Consider the following 27,945-nt stretch of genomic DNA (forward strand, 5'->3'; position numbering starts at 1 on the left):
ACCTCCATTTTTCACGCCTCATTCTGCACCCGGTTCCACCATTTGCTTCCTCCTCTTTGATCCTCATTTTACAGGATTTCGCAGCTTGTATAGTTGCCCTTCTCACAGCAGGGCACGCGTGCCAGGCTCACAGGGCAATCTAGCTGTAGTCTGTCCTGTGGTAAACAGTCTCTTAAAACGTTTCTGTTTCTGTCTCTCTTCTCCTCCTGAGGAACAACAGTGCATTGTAACACAGAACTAGTTTATACTGTCATAATTTTAGGCATTTTGAAGTTCAGGTAGAAGGAATGTTATAAAGAGTCAGAAAGCCTTCATGTTTTAATAAGACCAAAGGCTTTACAAGTGTTAAACCTTTAAGTGTGTTTGCTTTTAATTAACTGGCCTTAATCTGTCTTTTGCTGTGATTTTTCTTAATAGAGTCTGAAAGTAATTCTGAGTCGGATACGGATGGGTCTGAAGATGAAGATGATGAGGATGATAAGGATCAAGATGAATCAGATACAGACACTGAGGGTGAAAAAACTCCACTGAAACTGAAGAAAACTGGTTCCTCCATGAAGAGCTCTTCCATTGGACCTGCAGCTCATTCCACTCCACTGAATCTCCAAGTAGCAAAGACCCCAAGCTCTGCACCATCTGCCTTATGTCCTGAGACCCAGCCTGCAGTTTTTCTTGGGACAACACCATCTGCTCTTACACCAGGTTCTCACTGTGGTATCTGAATGTCTTTTTATATAATACAGTGTAACACCTAAGTGACATGTGTTGTTAAGGTACTTACGAAAAGTATTTTTAACGCTAATATGAGGTGATCTTTTCACAAGTGTTTACAAAAGATGTTAAAATCATTCAGCAGAATTACAGGTACCTAGAAACCTGATGTTACACTCCATCTGGGACATCTTAGTCCATGTCATTTTGTACTTGAGAGAAAGTAGGAAGTAATGGTTGGATTTTATATTTATTATGCTAAAGCTCTTTATGGATTAGTCCTTATTGAACGTATTACTCTGAACCAGTAGTTTATAAGATTGTAGAGATCACACAGGATTATTTTAAAAAAATCATGGAAAGAACATAGCATAACATTAGTTATTTGATAATCCTGTACTTGGAAAGGTACAACTGCTGCAGAAAAGCCTGCAGTTTTTTTTTTTTTTTTTGAAGGTCAGACTTCTCAATTTGCACAGTAACAATTACGTCAATTTGCATATTTACTGCTTTGAATTGGCAACTTGATATTTAATTAACACACAAGCGAAGTAAGTTTTTAATTGCATCCACTCATAGACTGGTCTTTGTAGTTCAATTCTGTGGAACAGAAATAAAATGCCATGACATTAAGTACATTAACTTTAAAGGAATGTGTGCTCGACTTCATGTTTTTTTCCATGAACAGGCAGGTGAATTACACGACAAAAGATTTCACATGTATTGAGAATAATCCACGTTCTTAAAAGTATGAAGTTAATTTTGTTTTTCAGAAATTTGGGGTGATTTATGATGCTTTTAAAAGGCTGGTGGATTTTTGTTAGTTACGGACATGACAGATTCAGTGTGTTAATTTTGTCTCATTGTGTTAGGTTCAGTACTTTTTTTCCCCACTAAGAACAGCCGTAGCGCTGTTGAAATATTCTTGTATTCATCTTACCTGACGGTAGTCAGTTGTTGAAGAGGTGCATGGCCTCTTCTCCATATCTGACTTTCATTACACAGCTTTTTCTCAATTCCGTTGTATTTGGATAAACAACTTTGCTCCCTCTACCGTGAAGTAATATGAAGGTCCTGTTAGTTTAAGACTGCAGCAGTGTGTCCAAGAAGTTTGGCATCCAAGCATGGGCAGCTCATCTTCTAGTCACCTCCATTGGAAACCTGTGCTGTTATGTCATAAAATAGTCCTAACTGTGATAGTTTTGAGCAAGTTTGGAAGGTGTACTTTCTCATGTCTGTTTACACAGGCAAGAGGCATGTCATCTTCTTCAGACAAAAGCTCCAGACAAGCTTTTTGAGAGATGCATTTTTCCAAATCTGTTTGGGTACATAGTTGATAACATACAGTTCTCTGAAAAAAACTGAGGAAAGTACTAGGGTTCAGCACTCTTTAAACCCCACATTTGATTTTCTTTTTCACTTACATTTTTGATTCAAGTCTTTATTAGCACCAAATAAAGCAAAAGGTATTTGAATTCTGGATAGCTGGAATAATTTTTCTACTTTTGGCAGTTGACCACAGTCTCATACAAAGTGCACTTTGAGGACAGAGTCTAGTCATGGATTTTTAAAGTAAGGAATATTTCCTTTTTCATCTTCTGTATTGAAAAAACTGTCTGGTATAGAAATACAGGTGTGCATGGCATTATTATAGTGCATCTCCATATAATACCTGACACAGATAAACAAGGCAAGTGGCTTAGCATGGCATGATTGCTTTTTTGTTTTGTTTTGTTTTAGAAAAAGAAGCTAAAGAAAAACTACTAAAAAAAGTGTTTTCAAAGAGCAATAAGTTGCATTAAGTTTTAGATATATAATATCTAGAATGTAAAAATGATTTAACTTTTCAGGATGCAAGTTTAAAGGTATAGTTTAGGAACATGGTACTTTCTTTTTTGTAAGCTCAGGTATTGATAAGAGATTCTTTTTTAGGCATTTCAAAGAGACGAAGAGTAACAGATGAACGGGAGTTGCGTGTTCCTCTGGAATATGGGTAGGTTGCATAGATTCTTGATATTCTGTAAGGGGGAGATGATACCTTCAAAAATCAGCTGGGAAAGAAATGATGTATTTCAGCCCCAGGAATTTTTAAAACAAGAAAAGGGCTTCCAGGACTTAGATTTTCAACTCACAATGACTGCAGATCTCTTTAGAAGTATGAGCATATTTTATGCGTTCACTTGTGCATCAAATTTACTCCTTTGCAAACGTGACTTGCCTTTTAGCATTTTTGCCACTGGACATTAGTCCTTTCAGTTCATTCTGTACTCAACCAACTCCTTGAAATATTGTTCTAAAATCTGGATTTTATCAGTAGCTTGATAGAAATGAAGTCATGTACAATCAGAATTTTGACAATCAACATTGTAACAATTTCTCTTTCTTCCAGTTTGATTTTTTGATAATTAGAGTGCAACTTAGGCACTTCAGGTGAAATTCTGGAATTGGCATTATGTATTTCTTAAGAAGTGAATTGTTATGTGCATCCATTTCATGTTATTCTAGCTGGCAAAGAGAAACCCGAATAAGAAACTTTGGTGGTCGTCTTCAGGGAGAAGTAGCATATTTTGCACCTTGTGGAAAGAAGCTGAGACAGTATCCCGAAGTAGTAAAGGTATTAAAGTAAATTCTTTTCTTCACTTCTGTGTTCTCGTGCTACCAAGCATGTTTACAATAAAAGAATGCCATTTTTTCCTCCAGTAAAGATCCTTATTTCAAAATATGTGATGTGAGGAGATGATAATACTTGTCAGCCTGATTGCTGATTCGGTCTGTATATCACCTTGATCAAATATGCAAATCATTACACTCACAGTTAGCTGTACAAAGCTGGGTTGTAATTATTTACAAGCTGAAGTGGAAAAATATGTGATTTTTTCAGTATCTCAGCAGAAATGGAATAATGGATATCTCAAGGGACAATTTCAGCTTCAGTGCAAAAATAGGAGTGGGTGACTTCTATGAAGCCAGAGATGGACCGCAGGTATCTGCTTTTTAAAAAGTAAAGTCTTTGATCCAAGGAACATTAACTTTACTTTGGATGAAGTAGTTTTTGCTACAGTCTGAAGCATTTATTGTTTTTAGATAATTCTTTCTGAAAATTCTACGTATTTCTTAATAATAATAATTGTGAGTTGCTTATGCCTTGATCCCTGGCAGTGTTGAAAACTGCACCTCTCAGTGATTTCAGAAGGAGCTTGCAAGGGTTCAGCGTGCCTCATGACCAACTCTGAGCCTGGTTTTGTGTAGTACGAGGGAACTCAGAGTTCCATGTTCTATCTGAGTCAGTGTTCAGCTATTTCTGACTGAGACTTGTCTTCCTGTTTTGTAGAAACCTAGTATTGATAATTTGTGTTTGCTTTACATTACACTGCTTTCGTATATTCACCTTCATGAAATGTCTAAAATACATGTTTAAATGCAAGTGTGTGGTTTATCAGAAAGCACTAGAAACATTAGATCGTTAAGGAAGGGAAATCTGAGTATACTGGTTATGCTTTAGAGTGCCAGAATTACTATGTGTTGTGTAGAGGAATCACACCAAAATAAATAATGTTAGAATTCTAAGGTAATTAGTACTTTGATTGATCCATGCTTTATTTCTCTACTTTGGTCATGTTGCCTTTTCTTTAGGATGTGTGCAAAAGATTTTGGACTTCACTCAATGAGTAGATTTTCTTTTTTAAAATATAAGCATGTTTATATGTTACTACAGCAGTTTGGATAGATAACCACACTGTAGTTTTCCCCTGTGTGACTGTGATACTGCATGGAAGTATGTAGTATTTGCATAATAAAAATTTGAAAGCCTAGCAGCAACTGGATTCATGGTAAATGTTGGAATATCAGTTCCTTTTTTACCCTGTTAGGTTCTTCGTGTGTTTCCCATATTCCTTCCATAACCTTGTTCCCTTCTTCAGTTATCTTTTTCTTCCCCTCCTTCAATTCATGGGGTAATGTTCAGATCTTGCCCTTCTTTGGTACAGTAAAACTTCAGAAATGAGAAGTGGTGGAAGGGCACATTCCTGTAGGTGAGACTGTAGTATGCAGCATTGTACATCTCACTGTAGTTTCTGCTTCTGTAGTTTGTTTACAACAAATGAGGTTGGACTCAATGGTCTCTGGAGGTCCCTTCCAACCCCTACAATTCTGTGATTCTGTGAAATGAGGAGGACGAATCTAAACTGAAATTATGATGCCAGCTACTTGTAAAGTGCCTGTGGCTTTGTTCATTAGTTTGACCAGCAGGCTTTCAGCTTTGTTCTGCTTCCCTCTATAGTTACGCCCTTGAGATAGCCCTATAGTGTTCCTTCTGGCCTCTAGCTATTTTTTCCAGACAGCAGTGCCAGCTAGATGTCTGACATCCTCTGTCATGATTGCTAGGCCTGAGCAGATGGCCTCATTGCAGTAAGGTATTGCGTAGACCTAAAGGTCAGAAACTAAATTACTGGTTGGATTGGTTGAAACTAGAAGATTATTGTGGTCCTTTCGACCCAGGCCATTCTGTGATCAGTTTCAACAATAAAGGACAACATTTCAAAATATTATTTAGATTTCTTTCTCTTTGTGCAGTGAAGCTTAGCTTATGTTGAAGACATTGCATCTCTGATATTGGCACTCGTCCTGCTTTTTCTTTTTCTCTCTCCTTTGACATATAGAAAACTCACAGAATCTCAGAATGTATGTTTTTTGTGATAAAAATGTGGTTCCAATTATGTGCATATATATATGCACATTTATATATGATCCCAAAACACGGGTAGTTAATTATTGCCTTCTATGGAGAGAGATGTTGTCATAGTGCTCTGTAGTTGTCGAAGTTGGTTGCAGAGTGCTTGTCCTCGTCACATGCAACTGGAGGAGCACTTACATGCGGAAAGTCTTTTATTTCTTGTTTTTCTGGTTTTGTATTCTTCAAAACACAAAACTGCTGTAATGACATAGTGGCTAAATGTGGTGTAGCGCATGGCTAATATTGCGGTTGTTTGTATTTTAATACATGGTTAAATGAAACTATCAACTTGTGTGGTGAGAATTTCACAGCAGTTGAGATATATGAGAATTAGATTATTCAGGCATGTTTTCTTAAGGGAATATCAAGAGAAGACTCAAAGAAGTGTTTATTTTGTCACATGAAATCTGGGTAATAAGAAACAAAAATGTTGACTTCTGTTTGTGTTCTCTTATCATGAGATTTTCTTTTCCATGACATTTGAGCCACCCAAACACTGAACCAATTACAAACGGGTTCCAAGTTGTTTTGAGCATTAAACTTGATTAAAAACTGAATTAAGATTATCAACGAGATGTTAGCATGGCAACTGTCAGATGGCCTGTTGAAGTCATTGATGAAAGATGGAAACATGCTTCAGGTTCTGAACTGGCATAAATCAGCACACTCATTAGTGAATTAGTGTGCATTTATTCCAGTTGAAAACTCTCCTTCCTCAGTGCTGTATGAAAGAAGGGAATATTGTGCTGCTACAATGTGCTACTGCGTTCCTCCCCACACCCTCAATTGTCACTTAATTTATAAAAGATTTAGGTAATTGAATGATCTTCATCAGCGTGCTGTGATTTCTGTGCTTAAAAATAAAATCGGATATCATTGGAAAATCGGTAATAATTAATCCAGTAAATTTCATTCTGTATCTCTGTAAGCACAGTGATTTCAATATAAAAGAACAGCCATACTGGTACAGACCAGGAGTTGTGCAGAGCCCTGTGTTCTGTCTCCAGCAGCATCTCTCAGTGACTGCCTTGGGGAAACAAAGTTGACACACCTATAGGAATAATAACTCCAGGTGTGTCCATGTGTTTTCAGGTACAGGGCTGTCCTGGGACCTATTATATAGTTTGTCTACTCAGTGTCTCTCAGTGGATCTTGTTTAAACTATTTTTGTGAAATTGTGGAAACATGTTTAATCACAGTATCTGGCAAGATGTTAAGTAATCTTCTTCCCTTTTTTTGAAATGATGGTTCTTACTGCTTATTGAATCTTATTCCTGTTAGCTTCTAGTTTCTCTTCTGTGAGGATTACGTGACTGCAGTATGCATCCACAGTTTGTGGTAATAATGATCTCAGAGACTTGTAGATAGAGACCTAAATGTTTGTTATCATTAGTATTATTGACCATAGAAAATTAAATGGAAAGCAAAAGAAATCTCCATTTCAGGATCCAAGTTGAACCGCAGCTGCAGCTTCTTCTGCTTCTTGAATGAGTTTTTGTTGTTTTGTTTGTTTGTTTGCTTTTTTGGTCACATAAGATTTATGACATTTCATGGGTTCAGTGTTAGTCTACGTGATAAATATGGTATTAAATCTAGCATAGCTTGCTCAGCTTCATAAACTAAACTGCTGGTAAACTATAAGGCAGGTACTAGGCAGTAAAATGAACAATGCTTACTTCTCTTGTTAGAAAATTAAATATGATTAAATATACAAGTCCTTTGGAGTGATGTACTGTACATGTCGTGATATGATTGTGGTTCTGAACAGCTGGTATTTAAGACCATACTAATGTAGTCCTTTGGAATCTCTGTAAACTGGGGGTGAGATGTAGTCTTACGATGGTCCTGACTGGGAGTGGTTCAGGCTTAAACATTTCTGATACATTGTGAAGAATAAGCAAAAAGAATTAAAAGTTATTTGACAAAATAAGCAAAAAATGTGTTTTGGGCTTGCTTCAGTACTTATGCACTTTCAAATGAGGAAAATTTGGTAGTGCAAATGTATTTTTTTGTGAACATATAATAAAAGTGTTTTATACGCTACCAAAATTAATTCCTGATTTAGCAGACACTTCCAAAATCTTTTAACAAACTTTCTAGGCTAGATTACAGCGGAGTCCAGAAGTTACTTCAATTTTTTCTATTTTTTGAAAATGATAAAGTCTGTACATAGAAACATGAGAGTAGTTTGTGTTGGAAGGGGCCTTTAAGATCGCCGGGTTCCAAACCCCTGCTGGAGACAGGGGCTCCCGCCAGGTTGCTGACAGCCCCATGCAGCCTGGATACAGTTGTGACGTAGGTGGGTGTTACAGCAGGAGCCGGTATGCTGAGCTACTGTTACATTCAGCAGCTACAATAAGCTCCGCTTCTTGTCAGTTAAATGAAAGCTTTTTCTAACAAAGTATTTCAATGTTTGCTTTTGAGATTGCGTGAAGAAATAGTATTCATAGTGAAAGAAGAAGTTGCTGAACAAGTTGCTTCATGCTTTATTAAGTTCGAAAATGTAGTTTCTGCAGCTTTTGATTAAGACGGAGTATGAAAATTTAGAAGCTTCCGATTTCTTTCAGTTCGGTTTGGTGCAGAAATTTTCTTGCACAAGAAAGAAGAATAACTAAATTGTACAAAATACTTCAGAATTAAAATAAACCTGCTTTTTTTGGTGCAGTTGTAAAGCTAAGATACACAGCACACAGAAAGCAGTTTTTGTAGATGGACCACCGCATTTTGTTCTTTTTTATGACAGAGTTTCTGTCAGTACTTCAAATTGGAGGACAGTGATCCATACGTTGACTTTTTTTTTTCATTTGCATTGAGCAGTGGATTCTCTGAAAGCAGTGCAGTTATTTTTTGGTTTATATGATGAGGAAGAATTTGTTTCCGCTTAAATGTGAGTAGAGCATTAGGTAGCGTGGCCTAAATTAATTAAAAGTAATGCATCAGTGATGTTGCTGCTGTGTAATTGTGGATGCCACTGAGTAGATTTCAGTGTCTTGCATCGTAGTGTTGTTGTGAAATGCTCTGTAGTGATAAGCTGTCAATATAACATTTCTGTGAATCACTGGAACGTTGTACGGCTCAGATAGTCCATCTCAGCTCTTCTCTATATATAATTCATTAAAACTTTATGTATGTAGAAGGATTTAATATATATTAAAACATATATTTATATTTTATTTTTATCTTATAAAAGCATACACTGTTCTTGTTCTCAGATGTCTTTTCTTTTTTGATTCTGTGTTTATAATACTTCTGTGTGAAATGTGTCAATTAAAAGGGCATGCAGTGGTGTCTTCTGAAGGAGGAGGAAGTCATTCCCTGCATTAGAGCTATGGAAGGGCGTAGAGGACGGCCACCAAATCCAGACAGACAGCATTCTAGAGAGGAATCAAGAATGAGACGTCGCAAAGGCCGACCTCCAAACGTTGGAAGCACTGAATTTCTAGACAGCACTGATGCGAAGCTTTTAAGAAAGCTGCAGGCACAAGGTGAGGAGTGTTTTACTGCTTTCACAAACACGTGAGAGTGTCAGTGCATGGAGACTTGATGGTTTTTCTAAAGAAATGTATTTTGCTAATATACAACATTTCATTTTAGAACTTTGTCAAATGCTTTTATTGCAGCCCTTTCCTATTTCATGATCAGTAAACATATGTGAATCAAGAGAAGTGTGAGCACACGGGTGGATGTCTGAAAGTTTGTTCTGTAATTACTTTGTTTAGTTATAGAAGTTAAAAAAGCAGACATCCAGTGTTTTGGTTGCTCTTGATGTTTTTGTTTTAAATTTGCATAAACAAAAAGATCTCTGTGTGGTCTCTATTACCAGCTCAAACAACACTGGAACTAGAAATTAGCTTTTTCACCCTGCTTAGAATCTCATTTTCCCCTCTACCTCTACACTGTGTTTTTGATTGAATGAAGGAAAATTGATCTCAATAGACAGAGGACAAAGTTGTATGATTTAAGCTGGAGAGAACAGGACTAAGTAACAAATAAGGAAAACAGTAATTCCAGGACTTCTGAATTAAATGCCAATCTAGTACTCTGTGACAAGTAATTTCTTATTTAAAAAGAAAGAAATTGGCTTTTAAACAAAGCAGCATTATTAGCTGGATGCTATCTCACACTTCATGGATAAATTTCTCCAAAAGCAGTGCATTATTTTTTTGTAGAAACTGTTCATATTCTTTTTCTGTTGCGTACTTACTTTACAGTGCACATATCAGTGTGTAGATACCACAGACAGTATTTGGTGGTTGAATGTTTTCAAGATAAAGCGTGCAAAAATAAATCAACTGATTTCTTGTTCTTCACACACATATGGGAATATGAGTTCTATCTTTATTGTTAGAGAGAACTGTTTTTATGAACTTTTTCCTTGTTGTAACAGAAATAGCTAGACAAGCAGCACAGATAAAGCTACTGAGAAAACTCCAGAAGCAGGAACAAGCTCGAGCTGCCAAAGAAGCGAAAAAACAACAAGGTATGGATCAGACCTGTGAGGGGTACTTTGAAAACGATGGATGTGAAGTTATCTGTCCTTCATTATTTTCTGCTGATATTAATTTTTCAATTGTATTTTTTTAAAGCTATCATGGCAGCTGAGGAAAAGCGGAAGCAAAAAGAGCAGATAAAGATAATGAAACAGCAGGTAAATTGAGAGTGCTGATTTTTTATTATTTCATAATATAGTATATATTTTTAAAGCTCGGAACAAAATTTACAAGTTTGCTTAGCTTGATTTTTTTTCTGTGGTTTTTCTTTGATTTTTTTAGCTTTGTGTGTGTGTGTGTGTGTGTGTGTGTGTGTGTGTGTGAAATGAAACATGCTTGTGTCAGCTTGTGGCTGTTGCCTCAACCTGATTTCTTGTTATTCTTGTTACACTACAGCAACTAGAAAATTCATTCCTATACAATACAAATTAAGGCATCCAAATCTACCAAAACCCAAAGCCTGTATCTGGGAATACTGAAGTCTACTTGATTGTGAATGTGTTCTCCATGATACACGGCTGTGACGCTTACTGGATGACATACTTTGGGTTTAGCAATACTCAGATTCTGCGTGTTGCTCCACAATTGATTGAAAAACCAGAACCTAGAATGAAGGTAGAAATTAACGATTTGAGATCTCTATATCTTGTTAGGTGAGATTGCATCAAATCACCCTTTTCATGGTATAGCTGCCATTTTTATTCATTGCTAGATATCTCTACCATTGCCTGTTAAGACTGAATGCTGCTAGTTCACTTACAGAATCATCTCCTCTTAAAGGTGTAAAAAAAATAAAAAAAATAAAAAAAATACTGCTGTGACTTCTTAAACATGTGTGTCTGTGCATAGCTGTGGGTGGTTCCTTCAGGGATATCAGATGTCTTCTAATGTTTTTTTGTTGTTGTTTGTTTTTTGGTTTTGTTTTTTCTTTATACTGTCTTTACAAGAAAAAAAAAAAAAAGCAACTTTCTTCCCTTTGTAGGAGAAGATTAAGCGTATCCAGCAAATCAGAATGGAGAAAGAACTTCGAGCTCAGCAAATTTTAGAGGTAGACATAGTAGCTCAAATAATACAATTCTTTTTTTAAGAATGCTGTCCTTTAGGAGTCACACACGTAGTGAGGAGTGTTACCAAGCAAGCAGATCTAACAACATGCACTTAGGGGGTCAGATAAAAAAAAATCTGTTATTAAATATTTCATCTTACAAAAAAAAGGAAAAAAAAAAGAATAGAAATAAATGTAACTTAAAACCAAATCTTGGAAATACTCATGGGTTCCTTACTTCCTGCACAAATAATCTTGTTATCCAAAAACCAATAGAAGTCAGATAGTTAAGCTAACTTCAGCTGTATAACTTTGCAGTGTTAGGATGTTAACACAGAATCATGCCATGCACTGAATGAAATGCAGAAGTTTTAAAACACTTACAGAAATACATGTGCTGCAAGATATGTATTATACCCACATAATATGCTGGTACTATAATAGAGTAACAGAGACAGATTGCTAGTTTTCAAGTTTCCTACTAATAGTTTCATCTTTTTGCTACTTATGTTTTGTTTTTTCTGTGTTCTGATTTTGATAGTTATAAGTGCCAAATGAAGAATTAAAATCAATTATGAATAATTATGCGACATGAGGACAAAATTGCTTGGACTGTATTCTTAATACATAATGTCACTTTGAATGCTTTAAGATGTACTTTATTTCTGAACAAATTATTTTCAAGTTGTGATGTTCTTGTTGAGTGATCTATTTTGCGTGCACAGGCAAAAAAGAAGAAGAAAGAAGAAGCAGCAAATGCTAAATTACTGGAGGCTGAAAAACGAATAAAGGTTAGTTTAGATCTGCTGCAGATGTTATTTTTAATAACTTGTTAATAGAGAAAATCAGGAGCTATCATTCACTGAGTATGGAACTGAATGGATACGACATATGAATACTTTTGTTAGAATATATATGTTACGTTCTTTAGCACCATCTTGTAGATGTAAGTGGCGTACACAAAGACAGAAAAGCACATTTATGCAGATGCTATTTTTGTATACTGTTGAAGTTTTTCTTACGTGATATTTGGTTAGCATGACTCGAAATACTGGTACAGCAGCATTGTTCACAATATTTTTTCAAGCACACAGTATCAAAATATTTTGCTATTTCCCAGCAAATGAAGTCTTGTGCAGGCTGTGTGTATAGAAGCCTCTAGAACTTTTCTGCAAACGCTGGAAGAAATATGTGCACTTCTCTTACTGCTTTAATGTTTGTTCTTGGTGTACTTTAACACTGAATTCCCAGCTCAGAATACATGCATACATGAAGTAAAATTTTTATTGGGGTGTGCTGTTTCATTATACCAAAGTGTTGGGATGTATGTTTTGATACGTTGAATACATTTCTTTTGCTTAAGGAAAAAGAGATGCGAAGGCAACAAGCTGTTCTTCTCAAGCACCAAGTGAGTATGCATTTAGTTGACCAGGCAGGCAGAATGCCAATTATAAACCAGTACTTAAGCTGTATGGGGGATAAAAATCTTTAAAATGTGTCCTTTTAAAATTTTTGGGTTTGATTCCTGCACATTTTTTCTTTCATCTTATGATTTGTTGCTTGCTTTGGTATTGGGGTCTTTTGGGGGTTTTTAAAGTGGTTTTATGACTTTGTGATTTCTGTTTCATAATACTGTGCCAACTCTTTCTACCAGGAGTTGGAGAGGCATAGACTAGATATGGTATGGGTATGTTTATTTTTGTACATCTAACACCGCATTGTGATTTGGTTGTGATATGGTTGTCATAGCAATGCATAAAATGTAGCACTGGCTGCTGTCATATTACATACTGCTGCATGGCTTTACAGCGCAGTGCATTGCATACATCTGCTTGTCTTGTCTGTTAAGAAAAAAAAAAAAGATGTCTCAAACATATAAATAGAATGTGACAGTCTATAAATGACCTTCTAAACTGTAATCTGTGTTGCTGATGTCCCAGTGTACATTGGACTAATGTATAAAATCAGGGAATAACATAAGTTATAATAAATGCAAACACGAGTAGGTTGTCACATGAATAATTTTCTAAACATTGTCCCGTTCGTTGGGAATGTATCCAGAGGATTTTAGCAGTGATTTGGATTAATTTATTTAGGAAGTCAGGATTGTATCTCTCTGAAGTTTGTAAAGTACTGAACAAATTAGCTGTCAGAGTAAATAGCATTGTAATTGTGGAGTGAAACATTAGACTGATAATTGTAGCCTCACTGAACTAGGTGATAGAATTTACTTTGCTTAACTGGCGTTAAGATCTACTCTACAGCTTTTAAGGCTTTTAGGAAAAAAACATACATACTGCTCTAGAATGCAGCTCCTTAACGTATTTGAAGTAATTGACAAAGTTTACTGAGGGAAAGACATCAATAACTTCAGTGCATGTATGTATATGTGCCACCATTAGTCTGTTTAGGACTGATCTGGAGCTGCAGAAATTCATCATACTAATTTGTTGCTTGATCATAAAAATGTTAATATTTGCAATATTTAAAACAACCATTAAAAAAATTTTCTGCTGAATTGGCTATTGAAGAAGTAAATATCAAGTTCCCTAATAGCAGATGTAAGGTAACTGATCTGTTCCAGCCAACCATTATGCTTTTTGTTCTGCCAGCTTATGAAGGAGCAGCATCACAACTGACCATAAGTAAATCTGTATGCTTCTTTTTTACACTGTCTCCATGTTCATTGCTTTACCTTTTTGCTTTTGATTGTTCTTGTATTTTGCTTTCTAAACCTGAACTAAAACATGCACAGACTTGGCCATTCTATATTTAGTATTTACTGTGACTTGTCTATTAATGCTAAACTTGCACTCAACTTTTTAACCGATGTTAATGTGTGGGATTAGTTTTGTTCTAATCTTATCTGCTTCGATAGGAACGAGAGAGGAGAAGACAACATATGATGCTTATGAAAGCCATGGAAGCACGTAAAAAAGCAGAAGTGAGTAATTGACCTCTGATAGTTCTGATGTTTTCAGTATTTCATTCCATGGTGATCTGTAAGAAGAGCTTTGTCCTTCATTTACCTGTAGTTGCAGTCACATGGTGTGTCATTTGTACACAGCGCAGAGCCAGGAAAAGAAGCAACTGGCAGAAATTTAAATACAAGAAACTCCTTTTGAAGATAAGAAAAGTTTATTTTGAGGATGGTTTAATAGCACCCCAAGGAAGCTGCAGCTCAGCCTACTTGAGTGGGGTTTTTACTGGGCAGAGGTGGAACCGGATGGTCTCAGAAGGTTCCTTCCATCCTTGATGGCAATGTCTTTCTGTCACAAGACATCAAGAACTGCGTAGTGACTTCAGAGCCCTCAGTATTTCCCAGAAAGGAAATTTGTTTTTTTTCTTTCTTTTTCCTATTGTTCTTGTGTATATGGACAGTTAGATCATAAACACGCTTGTCAGACTTCTTGAGCAACTTTTATTCAGTACTTAGGGCTAAAATTGCACATCTTATTCCATTCCAAAGTTATTGGACTTGCGGATTTTGCATGAAACCATGCAGATAGGGTTATTACACCATAATAAATATATTTTTTCTACTTAGAACATACTATTGCATTTCAGAAGACACATGCTTCCCCTCTCATTTTGCTTTACTAAAATCTCTAAAATTCTCAGTCAGGAGGTAGAGCCCTAAATGTTCATGTTATTTAATGTCTGAACGTTTTACCTTATCTTGCTTGTGATTCTAGTTATTTGGCTTACTTTCTTTTTAAAACATACTAATATTGAACTTACAACAAAACATTGCTTGATTTCACTTTACAAAATTTCAGACTTTTTCTGATGCTGACCATCTAAACTCATAGATTTTTTGATTTGTTTCTGAAAACCATTCAACTATTTTCAACATTGCTGCACGTGGCTTATGAAAGGTGTTTCTTAATATTTCTGGTGATTGCTTTCATTTATATAAACTTACTGTATCACAACTGGGTCTGATACCACTCGAGTATTATGAGGATTAGTGATGAAGATTCTTCACACCTTCTGCACTGCTTAACTGGTTGTCCGTTAGCCAACTGAATTAAGGTGTTTCTTCTGAAGTACTGCAAAATTAGAGTGCTTGTGGTAATACAGATTGTTGCCTTGCTTATAAATTAAAGAATATTAGATGGCTTCCTTATAGGTGGGGAAAAAAGCATTCATGAGAAGCTGGTAGTCTGCATCTGCACAACCTAAACCAGTTCCTATCAAAGTACTTCTATCAAGTACACTAATCAGACCCTTAACTAATTAAATATTCCTCTTAGTCATAGCACCATTTGAAAGACAGCAAAGTTTCTGTGCTCTTAATCTGCTGTAACCCTGATAGAAGTTAGCTGAATAACTAGTTCAGAAGTCCAGACTCAATTTCATTACAAGGCTGCAGAAGAAAGTAGGTAATAGCTTTCCTAAGACAAACGTTTGCAGTGAAGCTGCTTATGTTTGCAACTAAGTTAGCTTTCTTTGTCCACTTCTAGTAGACAAGGATAAAGTAATATGCATCTTGATTCATCCTGGGAGGTTGTTTGCAAATAAAACCCCGATATTATCTTCAAGGGAATATCAGTGCCAAAATATAGTATCTAAATTTTTTGTTTTACTTTTTATATTTTTTTTATATGAAACTATTTTTTGTATATGAAATCTGAGACTGCTTATGCTAGTGATGGCATAAATAAAGTAGACATAGTTAAGAGGTTGAAGTGATATAACCATTATCATATCATCTGTTTGTCAGAGAAGTAGTTGAATCTTAGGCACTAAAGAATGTTCATTAATTTAATTTAAAAGTAACAGACTGTAATCCAGAAAAACTAAACAGGCATTTGGATTACTATGTCTTTGAGGATAACATCCTGGTACAGGCACTGGAGAAAAGAACGATAGGTGAATTGCTGGATGTGGTGTTCAGTGCTCATTAGAGAAGTTAAGATTGGAGGTGCTGGGCTGTAGAAAAAACAAGCCCTGTGTGAGTTTGTGGACTCGAGGAATCTGGGCCTGGTGAACGGGTGGAGGCAAGCAAACTGCTGGCTGTTTAAGGAACCACTGGATGAGATGCCCTGGGAAGCAGTCCTTAGGGGCAGAACAGAGCTGACAACTCTGAGGATGCCTTTCTGACAGCACAAGAGCTCTCTGTCTCCCTGCACAAGAAATCAAGCAGAGGAGGCTGGAAAGCAGCATGGCTGAGCAAGGACCTGCAGGTCAAACTGAGGGATTCTATTTGTGTAGATTCCACCTTTTTTTACTTCAGTGCATTCTTTAAGTTGCTGTGGTAATTATTGAAATTACATAAATAATGCTTTTCAGATTCTTAGATTGTTCCTCTTTAAATAGTCATGGGTTTTATTCTCTGCCCTTTTAATTCTCCTGAAGGAAAAAGAGCGATTGAAGCAAGAGAAACGTGACGAAAAAAGGTTAAATAAAGAACGTAAACTAGAACAGCGAAGACTGGAACTAGAAATGGCAAAAGAGCTAAAGAAGCCTAATGAAGATATGTGCTTAGCAGACCAGAAGGTAATTGTAACAATTTAAAATATACATTGGTTGCTCTGAAAGTAATGCTTCCTACCTATTACTATGGAAACTGCAATAGGTACAAGGAACACAACAACAATATTTGTTAGAGGACATTTCTCAGCTACAAAACACTATTTTTCAGCATAGTCACTGCCACTAGCTGTGTATTTTTGCCAGCAATGAAGAAAAGCCTGCATGTTATGCTTGTAAAAATATGCACCAGTGGAGGTGACCACTGTTGCCACTGCTGAAACTCACCACCCACTGCCACACTGTGCTCACGTTTACTGTGTGGGCTCCATAAGTGTCGTAGTGTCAATGAATATCAGTGGAAGCAGTTTTTTTCTGCATGGAGGAACTCAGTTTCACACCTTCGCTTCATCCACACTTGCATGTCAGTCTCCATCTTGTCAGAATGCCTGTCTGCTGCCATATGTTGCCCAACAATAACATGTAATGTAATATTGGTGGGATGGTTCAACCTCTACTCCCACACCACCTACATCTGCCTTTGATGTCGTGGGCCAACATAATAACATGCGAGGCATGATTCTCCAAGCAGCCATTTTATTTTCTCTGTCTTCTGTCTTTGAGAAAATATGAACTTTTCTTGCAGCCATTGCCAAAGCATTCAAGTATTGATTTGGATAATTATATTAATATTTGAAATATATAAATACAGTATAAGACAAACTCTGAAGTGGTGTTGATTTCCTTAGTTAAAACACATTTTTGCTTAAAGGTGGACTTTTTCCTGAAGTGTATTTGCATAATTGATTTACGTTAGTCTGAGTTGCTTTAGCATCAGAAGCATGCCTATTTTCTCAGTATGTAGGCACTGAAGAGAACTTCTGTCAAATGTGCAACTACTACAGGCCGTTATTCCCTGTCGAAATGCTGTTCTTCCAGGCTTCTGTGTTTTTAGTTCCTGTCCTTCAGGACTTCACCTGTATCAAGTTCAAGTCCACCTTTCTGAGGAGAATTACACTTCCTTCTGCTCCCAGAGATCTTTAATACTACCTTTGAAAGTACTTTGGCTCCAAATAGGGTATGAAAACCTTCTTATACAAGAAGTATTAGTTGATGCCCTCCTAAAATAAATGAAGAAGATAAACATTAATGAAGGGTATTTCAGCGTTATATTAAATTTACAGGTGGGATGTGGGGAGCAGCTCCTATGTTGCCTTCACCTTCTATTGTTCATGTGCTGTATGTCATATGAAAGTACTAATCAAGAAAGTTACCCTCTGAAATATACTACTGAATTATTTTTCTTCTTTTTCCATTTCAGCCTTTGCCAGAGCTGCCTCGCATCCCAGGCCTTGTTCTGTCTGGAAGCACGTTTTCAGATTGTCTCATGATAGTACAGTTCTTGCGTAACTTTGGTAAAGTTCTCGGCTTTGACGTGAATACGGATGTGCCTTCCCTGAGTACTCTTCAAGAAGGTTTGCTGAATATAGGAGACAGCAGAGGAGAAGTACAAGACTTGCTTGTAAAGCTTGTCTCTGCAGCTGTTTGTGATCCAGGACTTGTTACAGGATACAAGGTAATGAGAAAATAATCCATAATTAAAAAAAAGATGAACCAGCAATCCAACGAAACAAAAAATAACCCAAATCCTAGCTTATGAATACTTTCTTTGTAGTGTGTGAGATGGTCCACCTGCACCATGCCTTTTCTCATTTAACTTGTTTATTTAATATTAGTATTATCTCTATTCTTACCAACACATGAAGGAGTGGTCCTTCTCTTTTTCTCTCCGTTAAAGATTTTCACTTGAGTAGTCAAAAGAAGTACCCTCACTGAAATGCTTGTATATAAAAGCAAATAAAACCACATAACTATTTTATAAACAGTAATGCAGAGTGCGGTGAAGATAGCACTTTCAAATGTGATTGATTGAAACATCCTTCTTCTAGGTTAAAACTATTCTTGGGGAGCACTTACTGAATGTTGGCATCAATCGAGATAACGTGTCTGAGATTTTGCAGATATTTATGGAGGCTCATTGTGGGCAAACTGAGCTTACAGAGAGCTTGAAGACAAAAGCTTTTCAGGCACATACTCCAGCTCAGAAAGCAGCAGTGCTAGCTTTCCTTGTCAATGAGTTAGCTTGCAGCAAAAGCGTAGTCAGGTAAGTTACTTCTCAAACAAACATGTAAAAATAGTTATTTAAATGTTATATTTAAAAACATTATATAGACTTTTGTTCCAAGATGTGTCTTGACGTTTTTAGAAAGTAAGCTGAAATCTGCTGTTACTACTACTTGTCTTTACAAACGTCTGATATTTTGGAAGATTAGAAGTTTTCCTTGTTTGGTCTGCTTTTTGTTGTTGCTTTCAAAACTTAAAATTGGAGAAGATGTGATTGATTACAAAGATATGTACTAAGTATTCTGGGGAATAATTAAGAAGAGTGGTGTAATGATTCTCTAATACTCTCTTTTCCTTTTGATTTTTTTTTTTTAAATCCTCTTCTGTTCAAATGCAAAGTAGATCATCAGCTGAAGTATGAAATCTAATTTATTGTGGCAGTAATTCAAGAAAGTGTATAGTTTGTGTAGTCATATATTGTGTATATATTGTATATATTGTGTAGTGATGTATAGCATTCTATAAGTAAAAGAAGCTGTCACATAAAAGACACAAAAACTTAGCAATATGTGATAAAAAGTTAGGAAGTGGCAGCCTTGGGGATATTTACACCTCTGTGTGCTTGCTTACTGTGATAGTCTTATATGACCAAATTGATTAGTGCTTTTGTTGCATTGCCAATTCTATGTCTTTTGGTGTATGATACACTGCAAAAGTTAACCAGTCTTGTGCAGTGCAAGAATGAAAGAAATTCTTTGTGTTTTAAAAAGCTGGGAAATGGCAAGTTGAATGGTACAAGTACTATGCAAGTAGTTTGTAAGAGAATCAATGTGCATTTAATCAAATTAATGATAGCAAGGAACTCCTTCACTTACTGTAGATGACCAACTGTAAAACCAGATCCATAGCAGTCTTTCAAAACTGGGTTGTGTTTTATTTTCATCATTGAAACAAGTATAAACTGCTAACATGTCGAGTCTGGAATTTCTCTGATGTAGTTCCCAGAGAATTTACTACATCTGTCTATCTCTTGTTCTTCTGTTTCTGTACAGGAAGATAGATGTTAATTTGTGGATAAAGGGTCCCAGTGAAATACTGTGTATGTACTTGTGATAACTTGTGTGTAGGGCAAGATGCTTTTTGGCTAATGCAGTTGGAGGCTTCACGTTAAATGCAAGCTATTAGAAGAAATGTCAAATTCTTTGATTTACATACTTCTGCAAACTTGCATCACATTGTAAATAAAAACTGCCTGATGTCTGTAAATAAAAACTGCGCAGATGTTTCTAATATTGGAACTCGCTAATTTTAAAGTTATTTATTTTGTATTTTAAGAGTTTATCTGGATAGTTTAGTGAGACAAAAAATCTCTCCGTAAATGTTTGTCAGAAAAAGACATGCAAGTGCACTGTTAATGGTATTTCAATTATCTTTGGATTATTTTGTCTTTGACAGTGAAATTGATAAAAATATTGATTATATGTCGAACTTAAGGAGAGATAAATGGATGGTTGAAGGCAAACTTCGGAAGTAAGTTTCATTTCCTTGAGTATTACTATGTATTGCTTCTTTGCATTTGCTCATATATGCTGCTATATGGTCTGTTGGTTCTAAGGACAAAATTAGCTGGTACCATTACAGGCTTACCAAGAAGTTAGTAACTGAACTATCTAACTCAGGTGGATGTGAATTTAGAATGGTCCTGCACCGGTCTTTTGTAACATGTTAAAGAAGCATGAGGATTTTTGCCCCTCATAATTAGAGTTGAGTCCATTTTGTATTCTTTGGGGGAAAAAAAAGTGAAATCTATTTTATTAGAATATTACAGGAGCTGTCATATTGTGATTGACATTGTTTATTTGGACCTACCATGCTTAGCAGTGTTCCTTCTGAAAGGCATTTTAAAACAGTTTTCATGCAACAGTCACCCATCAAATTTTACTGATTTATATTACATAATATTAACACTTCCATTTTATGTTTGTTACATCATTCCCTATACTTAGGGATCATCTCTAGCATGCAAACATTGAGATATTTTGGTATTTTTATTTAAGCTAAAATTGGAATTTTTAAAGTGTCTTCAGCTTCATACCCACTGTTTTCCCATCCTACAAGACAAAATTCCATACAGCAAGCATAATGGCTCCAACTACCAGGAAGCTGGAAGGCATAACTTTCATGAATCACAGGTGGTAAAAATGTATAGCCAGACTCTACTTTCTTTTTTCTTGGTCATCTTTACCTCTTACCAGGAATGGTGAATCCTTTCTTTAACCCCTTGCTTTAGGTACTTACGTTTCTAATCTTGTTTCTCCCTTTTTTCCCTTTAATGTATCTGCGAAGGAAGAAAGAAGAAGTACAGAAGAAGGACAAGAGGGAGGTAGAGGAAAAAATAAGACCAATAAAAATAAATTCTCTACTAATAACACAAATCCCTGTGTATGCAGGCTTAATGCATTTTATCTCTTAGTGTAGTACACATGACTTTTCCTGTCTTCATCTGTAACCCATCCTATGATTCTGTATAGTTCTAGAAGTGTCAGTAAAGTCCTATTTAGCCAATTATTTCTTAATAGATTGGGACCCTTGCCTGTCATTGTCCCCCATGGGGCCACTTAGTCTTTCTCTCCCTCCATCGAACTGTAAGTACTCGTAGATTAGAATCCTCCTTTTTCTCATCTTTCTTTTCTTTGCCTTCAAATAGTGGGGAGTAAGACCCTAAAGTCTCATGCTCCTCTTCATTTCTACAGTCATTCCTCTGTTTTTCGCTTTTCCCCTTCCTGTGTGGATAGGAGCTAACAGTAGTGCTGGTCCTATTCTAAAGTGTAAGTACTGTGGGAGTGTTCTGAGACATTCTCTGCTTCTTTGAAGTCACTAGACTTTGACTCCTCTATCTCATCCTTGATTCAAAATCTTTGAATTTTTTACTTTTTTTCTGATTAACTCTCAGAAGCTTTTAAGAAAAGCCTTCATCGATCAGTTTAAAACAGTGCTCTCTTTGTATGTCAGATGATTTTTATAAACTCTTAGAGCTGTTCTGGGGCTTCTCTGAAGAGAAACTTAAAGTCTTCTGTTTGATCTTTTTTCTGCATTTAGGTTTTTGTATGTTATCTTCCCTAACCATTTGGGGCTCAGTCTAGTTTTTAAACATTCCTGTTCCAAATAGTTTTAGGAATATCTGGTCTGTTGACTACTTGCCATGTTATCAATGGATGTGTACTCCTCTTATAAGTACACAAACCTCTACATGACCCTCAAAACACAAACTCGTCATGTGGAAAGCATGTAGTAGTAGAATGAAGGATACTGAGAAATGGATGTATTCCAACTCAGCCTGGTTTACAAGACTATGTCTGTGTATGCTGTGTAAATCATCATACCATGATGTCCAGATTGCCTTAAACTACATCCGAGTGGGATAAGAAGAGATTCTGCATGTGTGAGGTTTTGTCATGGATTGCTTTTTATGTTTATGCTCCAGCTGTTGATGAGATTAGCTCCTCACCTGGATATGCAGAATATCAGAAGGAGAAAAAAAAAAATTTATGTATATATACTTATATATGCATGTATGCAGACACGCACATACACACACAAAATCTCCATGTGTTTATATGTATGTATACACACATGCATATAAGATTTACAAAAAACGATGGCTGAAGAAGGGGAGTCAAAAGCATGTAGCTTTTCTTTTCCTTTTTTCTCTTTCTCTTTTTTTTTTTTTTTTTTTTTTTTTGGCTTGCTTTTGTTTCCTTTTCTTTAAAGATGTGAACTGAATTCATTGATAAGGATAATAACATTTATGGTCAGAAATGGAACTCTTCTTCTGTGCAGTGCGAGGTTGCACCTGGTGCCTTTTCTGTTGCATGTAGGGGTGGATCTTGATACCAATCACCATTTTTGTAGGAAAAAAAAAAAAAAATGCATCTGTCTCATCAGGTCAAATCATCTTTCTTTCTATATCACAGATATTGTCAGCAGACTGTCTCACCTGAGATGATTCAGCTGATTTTATTACTAGATAATCCTAACTTCCAGTGTCTCTTCTTCCATTACATGCCTTCTTCTTGACATCTCTTTTGTCACTTGGTCAATGAAAAAATCAATTTAAAAAATGGAACATGGCTACTTTAAGGATAATACGTGTTTCTTTACAAAACTTTGATATACTGCAGAACAAGATTTTCATTACAGCATTCTTTTTAACATGCCAGTATTATGCCATGCATCTTATCAGTTAATTACTCTCCAGTGAGACCATCTCAACTGTAAATGATGATGGTAAATCAAAAGCAGTGTTACCTAAGGGTAGGAATTATATCCTGAGTTTGCATAGGAGGTAATTCTGATTCGGGAAACTTTCATTATTTGAGAGCTAAGAAGAAGAATGTTAGGAGAATGTGATGCTTAGAATTTCTTTTCCTTGCTATTTCCTAATAGTTGATTTCGGTACAGAAGTTATGATGAGTGATTAAAAAATAAATCAGAAGGTGAGTTTTTCTTCCATGATCTGATGAACATTACAGGTTAGGAAGAGCAGGCTTAAGTCACTTACCTGAGTATCGCCTACTGTTTTGTCTAGAGGGCTTCACAGCATTCTTTGTGGTTACAGAAGTCTTTTTGATCTTTATGTGAAAGAAAGATGAGTGGAAGAAAGTTTTTTGAGTGAATGCAATAAACTTTTGTTTGCCATGTGCTTAGGTAGTGGCAAGAAAATTATGCCATATTCACAAATCTGAACATTTTTTCTAAGATACATTCTCATTGATTTCTACCTCTACATGATTTTGTATAAAAAGAGCTGCTTTCTGATGCTTGTGTTGTTATAAAAAGAGGGCATCTCTGATTTATTTCCATTCCTACTTCTAGTATCGTGCAAGTCTCCTCCTTTGGTGCTTTCCAATGTTGTATCTTTGTTCTCAGTTCTAGCAAAATAAGCTTTTTTCATTTGTTATCATTTATTCTAGATGTATAAATGAGTGTGTTTTCTGATCACCGCACTTCATCTGCTAGCCTTTTTAGTGAATTGTCTTCTAGATTATCTCAATCTGATTTGTCTCTTCAATGGTACCATCACGCAGCATTCAATGCGGTTGCTGATTAGTGGCTTGTTTTGGTGGATGATTAATGTACATAGGCACAAGTTTCCAGTCCAGCTGAAAAGGACTTGATAGTGTGAAGTTCCCGTAGAAAAGAATAAATGTTCTGAAAAATTAACTCGGCAGACATCTCAGTTGGACTCAGTGAGCTAAAGCTTTTTGTAGCAGAGCTGAAAATAGTACTTACTGCCAAATTCACTGGAAGGCTCGAGAAATTTTTTTATCCAGAATATTATGAATTACTAAAATAGCTTTAAGAGGGCTGCTACCAGTTGAGCAGTGACAACTTCATTAAAATCTGTGCTGTTTGGTACTGGCATGGTTTTATCAGCGTTTTTAAAAAGCTGATACTTTCGTCAGAGTCCATCTGTCAAGAAGCAAGTACTTTTACAACACTCATGTTTGTAGCCACTTGCTGTATGGAATATTGTGTTGTAGGATGGGAAGAGAGAGAAGTATGACAAGGGAGAATTACGTGCTGGTAATCGTGTTTGTCGTTACCGTTCTACTTTTCCCATCCTACCTTCTTCCAGCCATCTCTTACAAAATCTTTGTCTTCCCTACACGTTTATGAATCTCTTCTGAGTCAGTTGCATTTTTTGGTCTGCTTTATAAGTGATTAGGCCTGGCTATCTATACCTCCTGCGATTCAGCATGTTTGCCTGCTAGCTTCCTGATAGGTGGAACTGTAATTTTTGCTGTGTGGGATCTTGTCTTATAGGGTTTTTATAGAAGAAGAAGGTCTACAACAACTATAATTACTGGTATGTAAGTTTCCTTTTTCTTTCATAAAAGGAAAAATAAGGATTTGATTGAGTCTCCTAAAGCTTAGGTAACCATGACTTCTCAAAGAAGAAAGTATGTCGTAGAATGGAAAGATCAGTCGAAGGCCTGTGCTAAAGGGAAATAAGATAAAATAACTAAACAATAATTAAAAAAACAACAACGCAGAAATCTGACATAAAAAAAATTACTTTAAAAACAACTTTGCTGTTGCCATGCAAATACAAAGAGTTTCGTACGTTCAGCTTAGATTTTCCCCCGTTTTTTGTTTGACAGCTGTTTTATAAAGATACATAAAGATGCATAAAACAGAAGATAAATAGTTGTTTCTTCTAATTGTCTTTACTAACTTTTCAATAGCACGCTTGTATTCTATTTCTTTTAAGTGGGTATGTGATGAAAATTTACCTGGAAGAAACAGAAATTCTAGGCAGAATTGGATAAGAGGTTTAAGGGCTTTCTCTAACCTGATTTTTCTCCTGTTGCTTAATGGCAATAAATAGGTAATAAAATGTAGAGGATCATAGATCAGAAGAGCTAATTTGATATAAAACGATTCACTTTTAATCACACAGGAACAAAGGTATGGTTATGCTACAAATAAGATCCATAATTTCACTCCTTGTCATGTTTTTAAAGTCTTAGAATCATTCATGCAAAAAAAACTGGCAAAAGAGATGCAACAGGAGGTGGTGAAGTGGGAGAGGAGCCGCATTCTTTGGAAACATCAACACCAGGCCGCAAACGGAAACGGAAGTGTGGGGATAGTGATTATGATGATGATGACGATGATGATAGTGATGATCAGGCAGATGAGGATGATGAGGATGAAGAGGACAAAGAAGACAAAAAAGGAAAGAAGGCAGAAGTTTGTGAGGATGAGGTGGGGGATTTTAAATATTGAAATGGAACTAACTGGTAAATTGAAACTTGCTTCTCTTCTGTTTCCCTGCAACATTAGGGTGCTCTGCACCACGTCCCCAAGGTCTTACAATAAGAATGAAGGAAAAGTATTTTAACATCCATTTTATTTAAAAAATTTTAAATTTTTTAAATTAAAAAAAAAAAAAAAAAAAAAATTTTTACATAAATTGTTTTCAAGAGTGTATTTTTCTTTTCTTGATAGCTTTCTGCTTTTTTTGGCTTCATCTTAATTTTCTTGAAATTTTGAGAGTTTGTGCAAGATCCTGAGAACCACAGCATTTTAAGCAAATGAGCATGAACTGATGTTTTGATTGGTGTAGAATAAAGGTCATTTTTAATTAAAAAGACATATTAAGTTGTATTTAACATTTGTCTATTAAAGAAGCGTACCTGTCACGTTACCACGTGCCTTTTCATAACTTTTCTGGGATAATGAATATTGCAGAAAGTATGTTTCAGTGCTCAGTTGTACCTGATACACAAGTTGATAATGTTTTTACTAGTCAATATTGGATGAGATGTAGGAAAGATCATTGAACATTGTTATTTTGAGCTGAATTGTAGACAAAATGAGTGTTTGTAGCGTGCCATGGGCTTGTAACATTGACTGTAGAACTCCAGCTTTTTGTGCTGTATAAAGAGACAAGCAATACAAAATACCAGTGACTCTTTGAACAATACATGCCTACAATGTCTGAACTCAAATTTTTGGGAACACTCTTCATAAGTGACCCAGCTAGTTTCTAGAGTAGGAACAGCCATTTTTGCTGCTCCTCTGGATTTGTTACAATTACTTTGTATGAGTTTAAGAAAATACCTTAACGATATAGCATAGTCTTCTTACAAAATAATATTTCAGAGTTTAAAACAGGTAATATCTAGGAATCTAATCCCACATCTTTCTACTCGTCTTTTACCCTTAAATACAGTCTTACAGTTTGGTACTCTGGAGGTCTTATAACTCCTCCAGAAAAAGTACTCCATTGCATTTGTGCTGTATGTAGTATTTTAGAAGGCTTCATTCTGGTTCTCTAATTTTAGAGACGTGGAATTTGAAACCATTCTCTTACGTTGTAAGTAATTGGGAGCACCTAGGATTGTTACTATTTTTAAATTTCTCATTATACCCAAGATTTTGTTCAACTGAATAAAGCTCTTGTCAATGTTTTGTCACCATCTTTCTGCTACATATGTGTCTAGGATGCTGTTGAAAGATAGGTCTTTTTTCCAGTCATGTTGTTCCTAGTCAGATACATTTGTCATATATACATAGTCAACAGGCAAATATTTGAACATTTTTACCCTTAGCATTTGCCTTTCACATTTGAAGGCTCATTTTCTGTTACATCTTTTCTACTATAAAGTTAATAAGACAGACTGATTTTATCCTGAGATGGTTTTGGTGTGACGATATGTTTGGTGATTATAGGATGATGGAGACCAGACAGCAAGTGTAGAAGAACTAGAGAAGCAGATTGAAAAACTGACAAAGGTGAGAGATTGTCTTGGTTGCATTTAATATTTGACTGTGGGATTTCAAGAGTTGAAATTACAAGCCATCGCCTTCAGTGCTCTCCCTTATTATAAATTTTAATCAGGATAAACTTTCATTTGATGAAAATATGAATGCTGCAGCTGGTTATGACTGGTTATTTTAATCCATGAATATTTGTTGCATTAGTGGATTTCACACAGTCAGTGGTCAGAAGGCCGTTGGTTATATCTTTCCACATCACAAGTTGTTGTTGAGATCTAACTGATGTACTTCTGTCTGTTGATTTATAAAGTGATCATAAAGCTTTGTGTCCAAGAGACAGTGAGATTTTCATTATACAATTGGTGGCAGTTCTTATCCTTTCCTATGGTTGGCTAATTGTTGCAACTGTTCAAGACTGATAGAGAGCTACCTTTGCTTGAGATTTCAAAACAATGAAAGAGGAAAGGAAACATGAATAAGAGAGTGCTGTAGGTCAGGCTCTAGTCATGGCCCATGTTTTTATTAAATAGTTTATTCTTTCTGTCAGAAAGTCTGACATTTAAAACTTTGTCTCCTGGTTTCTCTCACATCCAAATTACAAAAATCAGCAGTCCAGAACTATACCCGTCTTCCAACAGTGCCAATTTAGCAGAGCAAAAAGTGAACAAAGGAATTGAAATTATTGGTAGCTCCCCTCAGATAACTTTTTCTGTTTGAATACTCTTTTATGAGCTGATTAAAATATCTCATTAGTTTTCCATTGGGCTGCAGCACTCATTGTTTGGCCGTGTTCAAGTGCTCTTCATACCATTTACTCTTATTCCTTAATTGATAGAATTTCAGGCATTCCCTTGCAATATGTTCATTAATCATTTTCTTCTGTGAGAGCAAATGTTAAGAATGTCAGGTCCTAGCGTTACAAAAATGCTTTTAAAGGAAAGCTGGTACACGTAAGGTGAATCAGGAAGTAATTTAATTATTTTTTTTTAAGGCATCTCTCCAAGTCAAATAATCAGGACAGCAATCACGAGTAAGAGTACCATATAATACACACAAAAAACCTTTAAAAGTGCCTCAGT

General features: G+C 35.9%; 1 protein-coding gene across 2 annotated transcripts in view; it reads left to right on the forward strand.

Moving 5' to 3' along the window:
* The window catches only part of BAZ2B (bromodomain adjacent to zinc finger domain 2B), a gene marked incomplete at both ends in the record, with an annotated part of 51,070 nt that overhangs the window by 10,576 nt on the left and 12,549 nt on the right, over positions 1 to 27,945 (forward strand). The window contains 18 exons of one of the 2 annotated variants that reach the window (XM_079538937.1): positions 418 to 714; positions 2,644 to 2,704; positions 3,217 to 3,325; positions 3,593 to 3,694; positions 8,718 to 8,928; positions 9,831 to 9,923; positions 10,030 to 10,091; positions 10,916 to 10,981; positions 11,704 to 11,769; positions 12,342 to 12,386; positions 12,633 to 12,659; positions 13,857 to 13,922; positions 16,340 to 16,480; positions 17,775 to 18,029; positions 18,403 to 18,617; positions 20,033 to 20,107; positions 25,105 to 25,348; positions 26,819 to 26,881. In XM_079538937.1, coding sequence (XP_079395063.1) covers positions 418 to 714; positions 2,644 to 2,704; positions 3,217 to 3,325; positions 3,593 to 3,694; positions 8,718 to 8,928; positions 9,831 to 9,923; positions 10,030 to 10,091; positions 10,916 to 10,981; positions 11,704 to 11,769; positions 12,342 to 12,386; positions 12,633 to 12,659; positions 13,857 to 13,922; positions 16,340 to 16,480; positions 17,775 to 18,029; positions 18,403 to 18,617; positions 20,033 to 20,107; positions 25,105 to 25,348; positions 26,819 to 26,881 — 2,198 coding nt within the window. The remainder of the gene's footprint in view (positions 1 to 417; positions 715 to 2,643; positions 2,705 to 3,216; positions 3,326 to 3,592; positions 3,695 to 8,717; positions 8,929 to 9,830; positions 9,924 to 10,029; positions 10,092 to 10,915; positions 10,982 to 11,703; positions 11,770 to 12,341; positions 12,387 to 12,632; positions 12,660 to 13,856; positions 13,923 to 16,339; positions 16,481 to 17,774; positions 18,030 to 18,402; positions 18,618 to 20,032; positions 20,108 to 25,104; positions 25,349 to 26,818; positions 26,882 to 27,945) is intronic. The other variant, XM_079538938.1, reaches the window with a different exon arrangement.

Source organism: Tetrao urogallus, assembly GCF_951394365.1.
Source record: "Tetrao urogallus genome assembly, chromosome: 8".
NCBI classification, from domain to species: Eukaryota; Metazoa; Chordata; class Aves; order Galliformes; family Phasianidae; genus Tetrao; species Tetrao urogallus.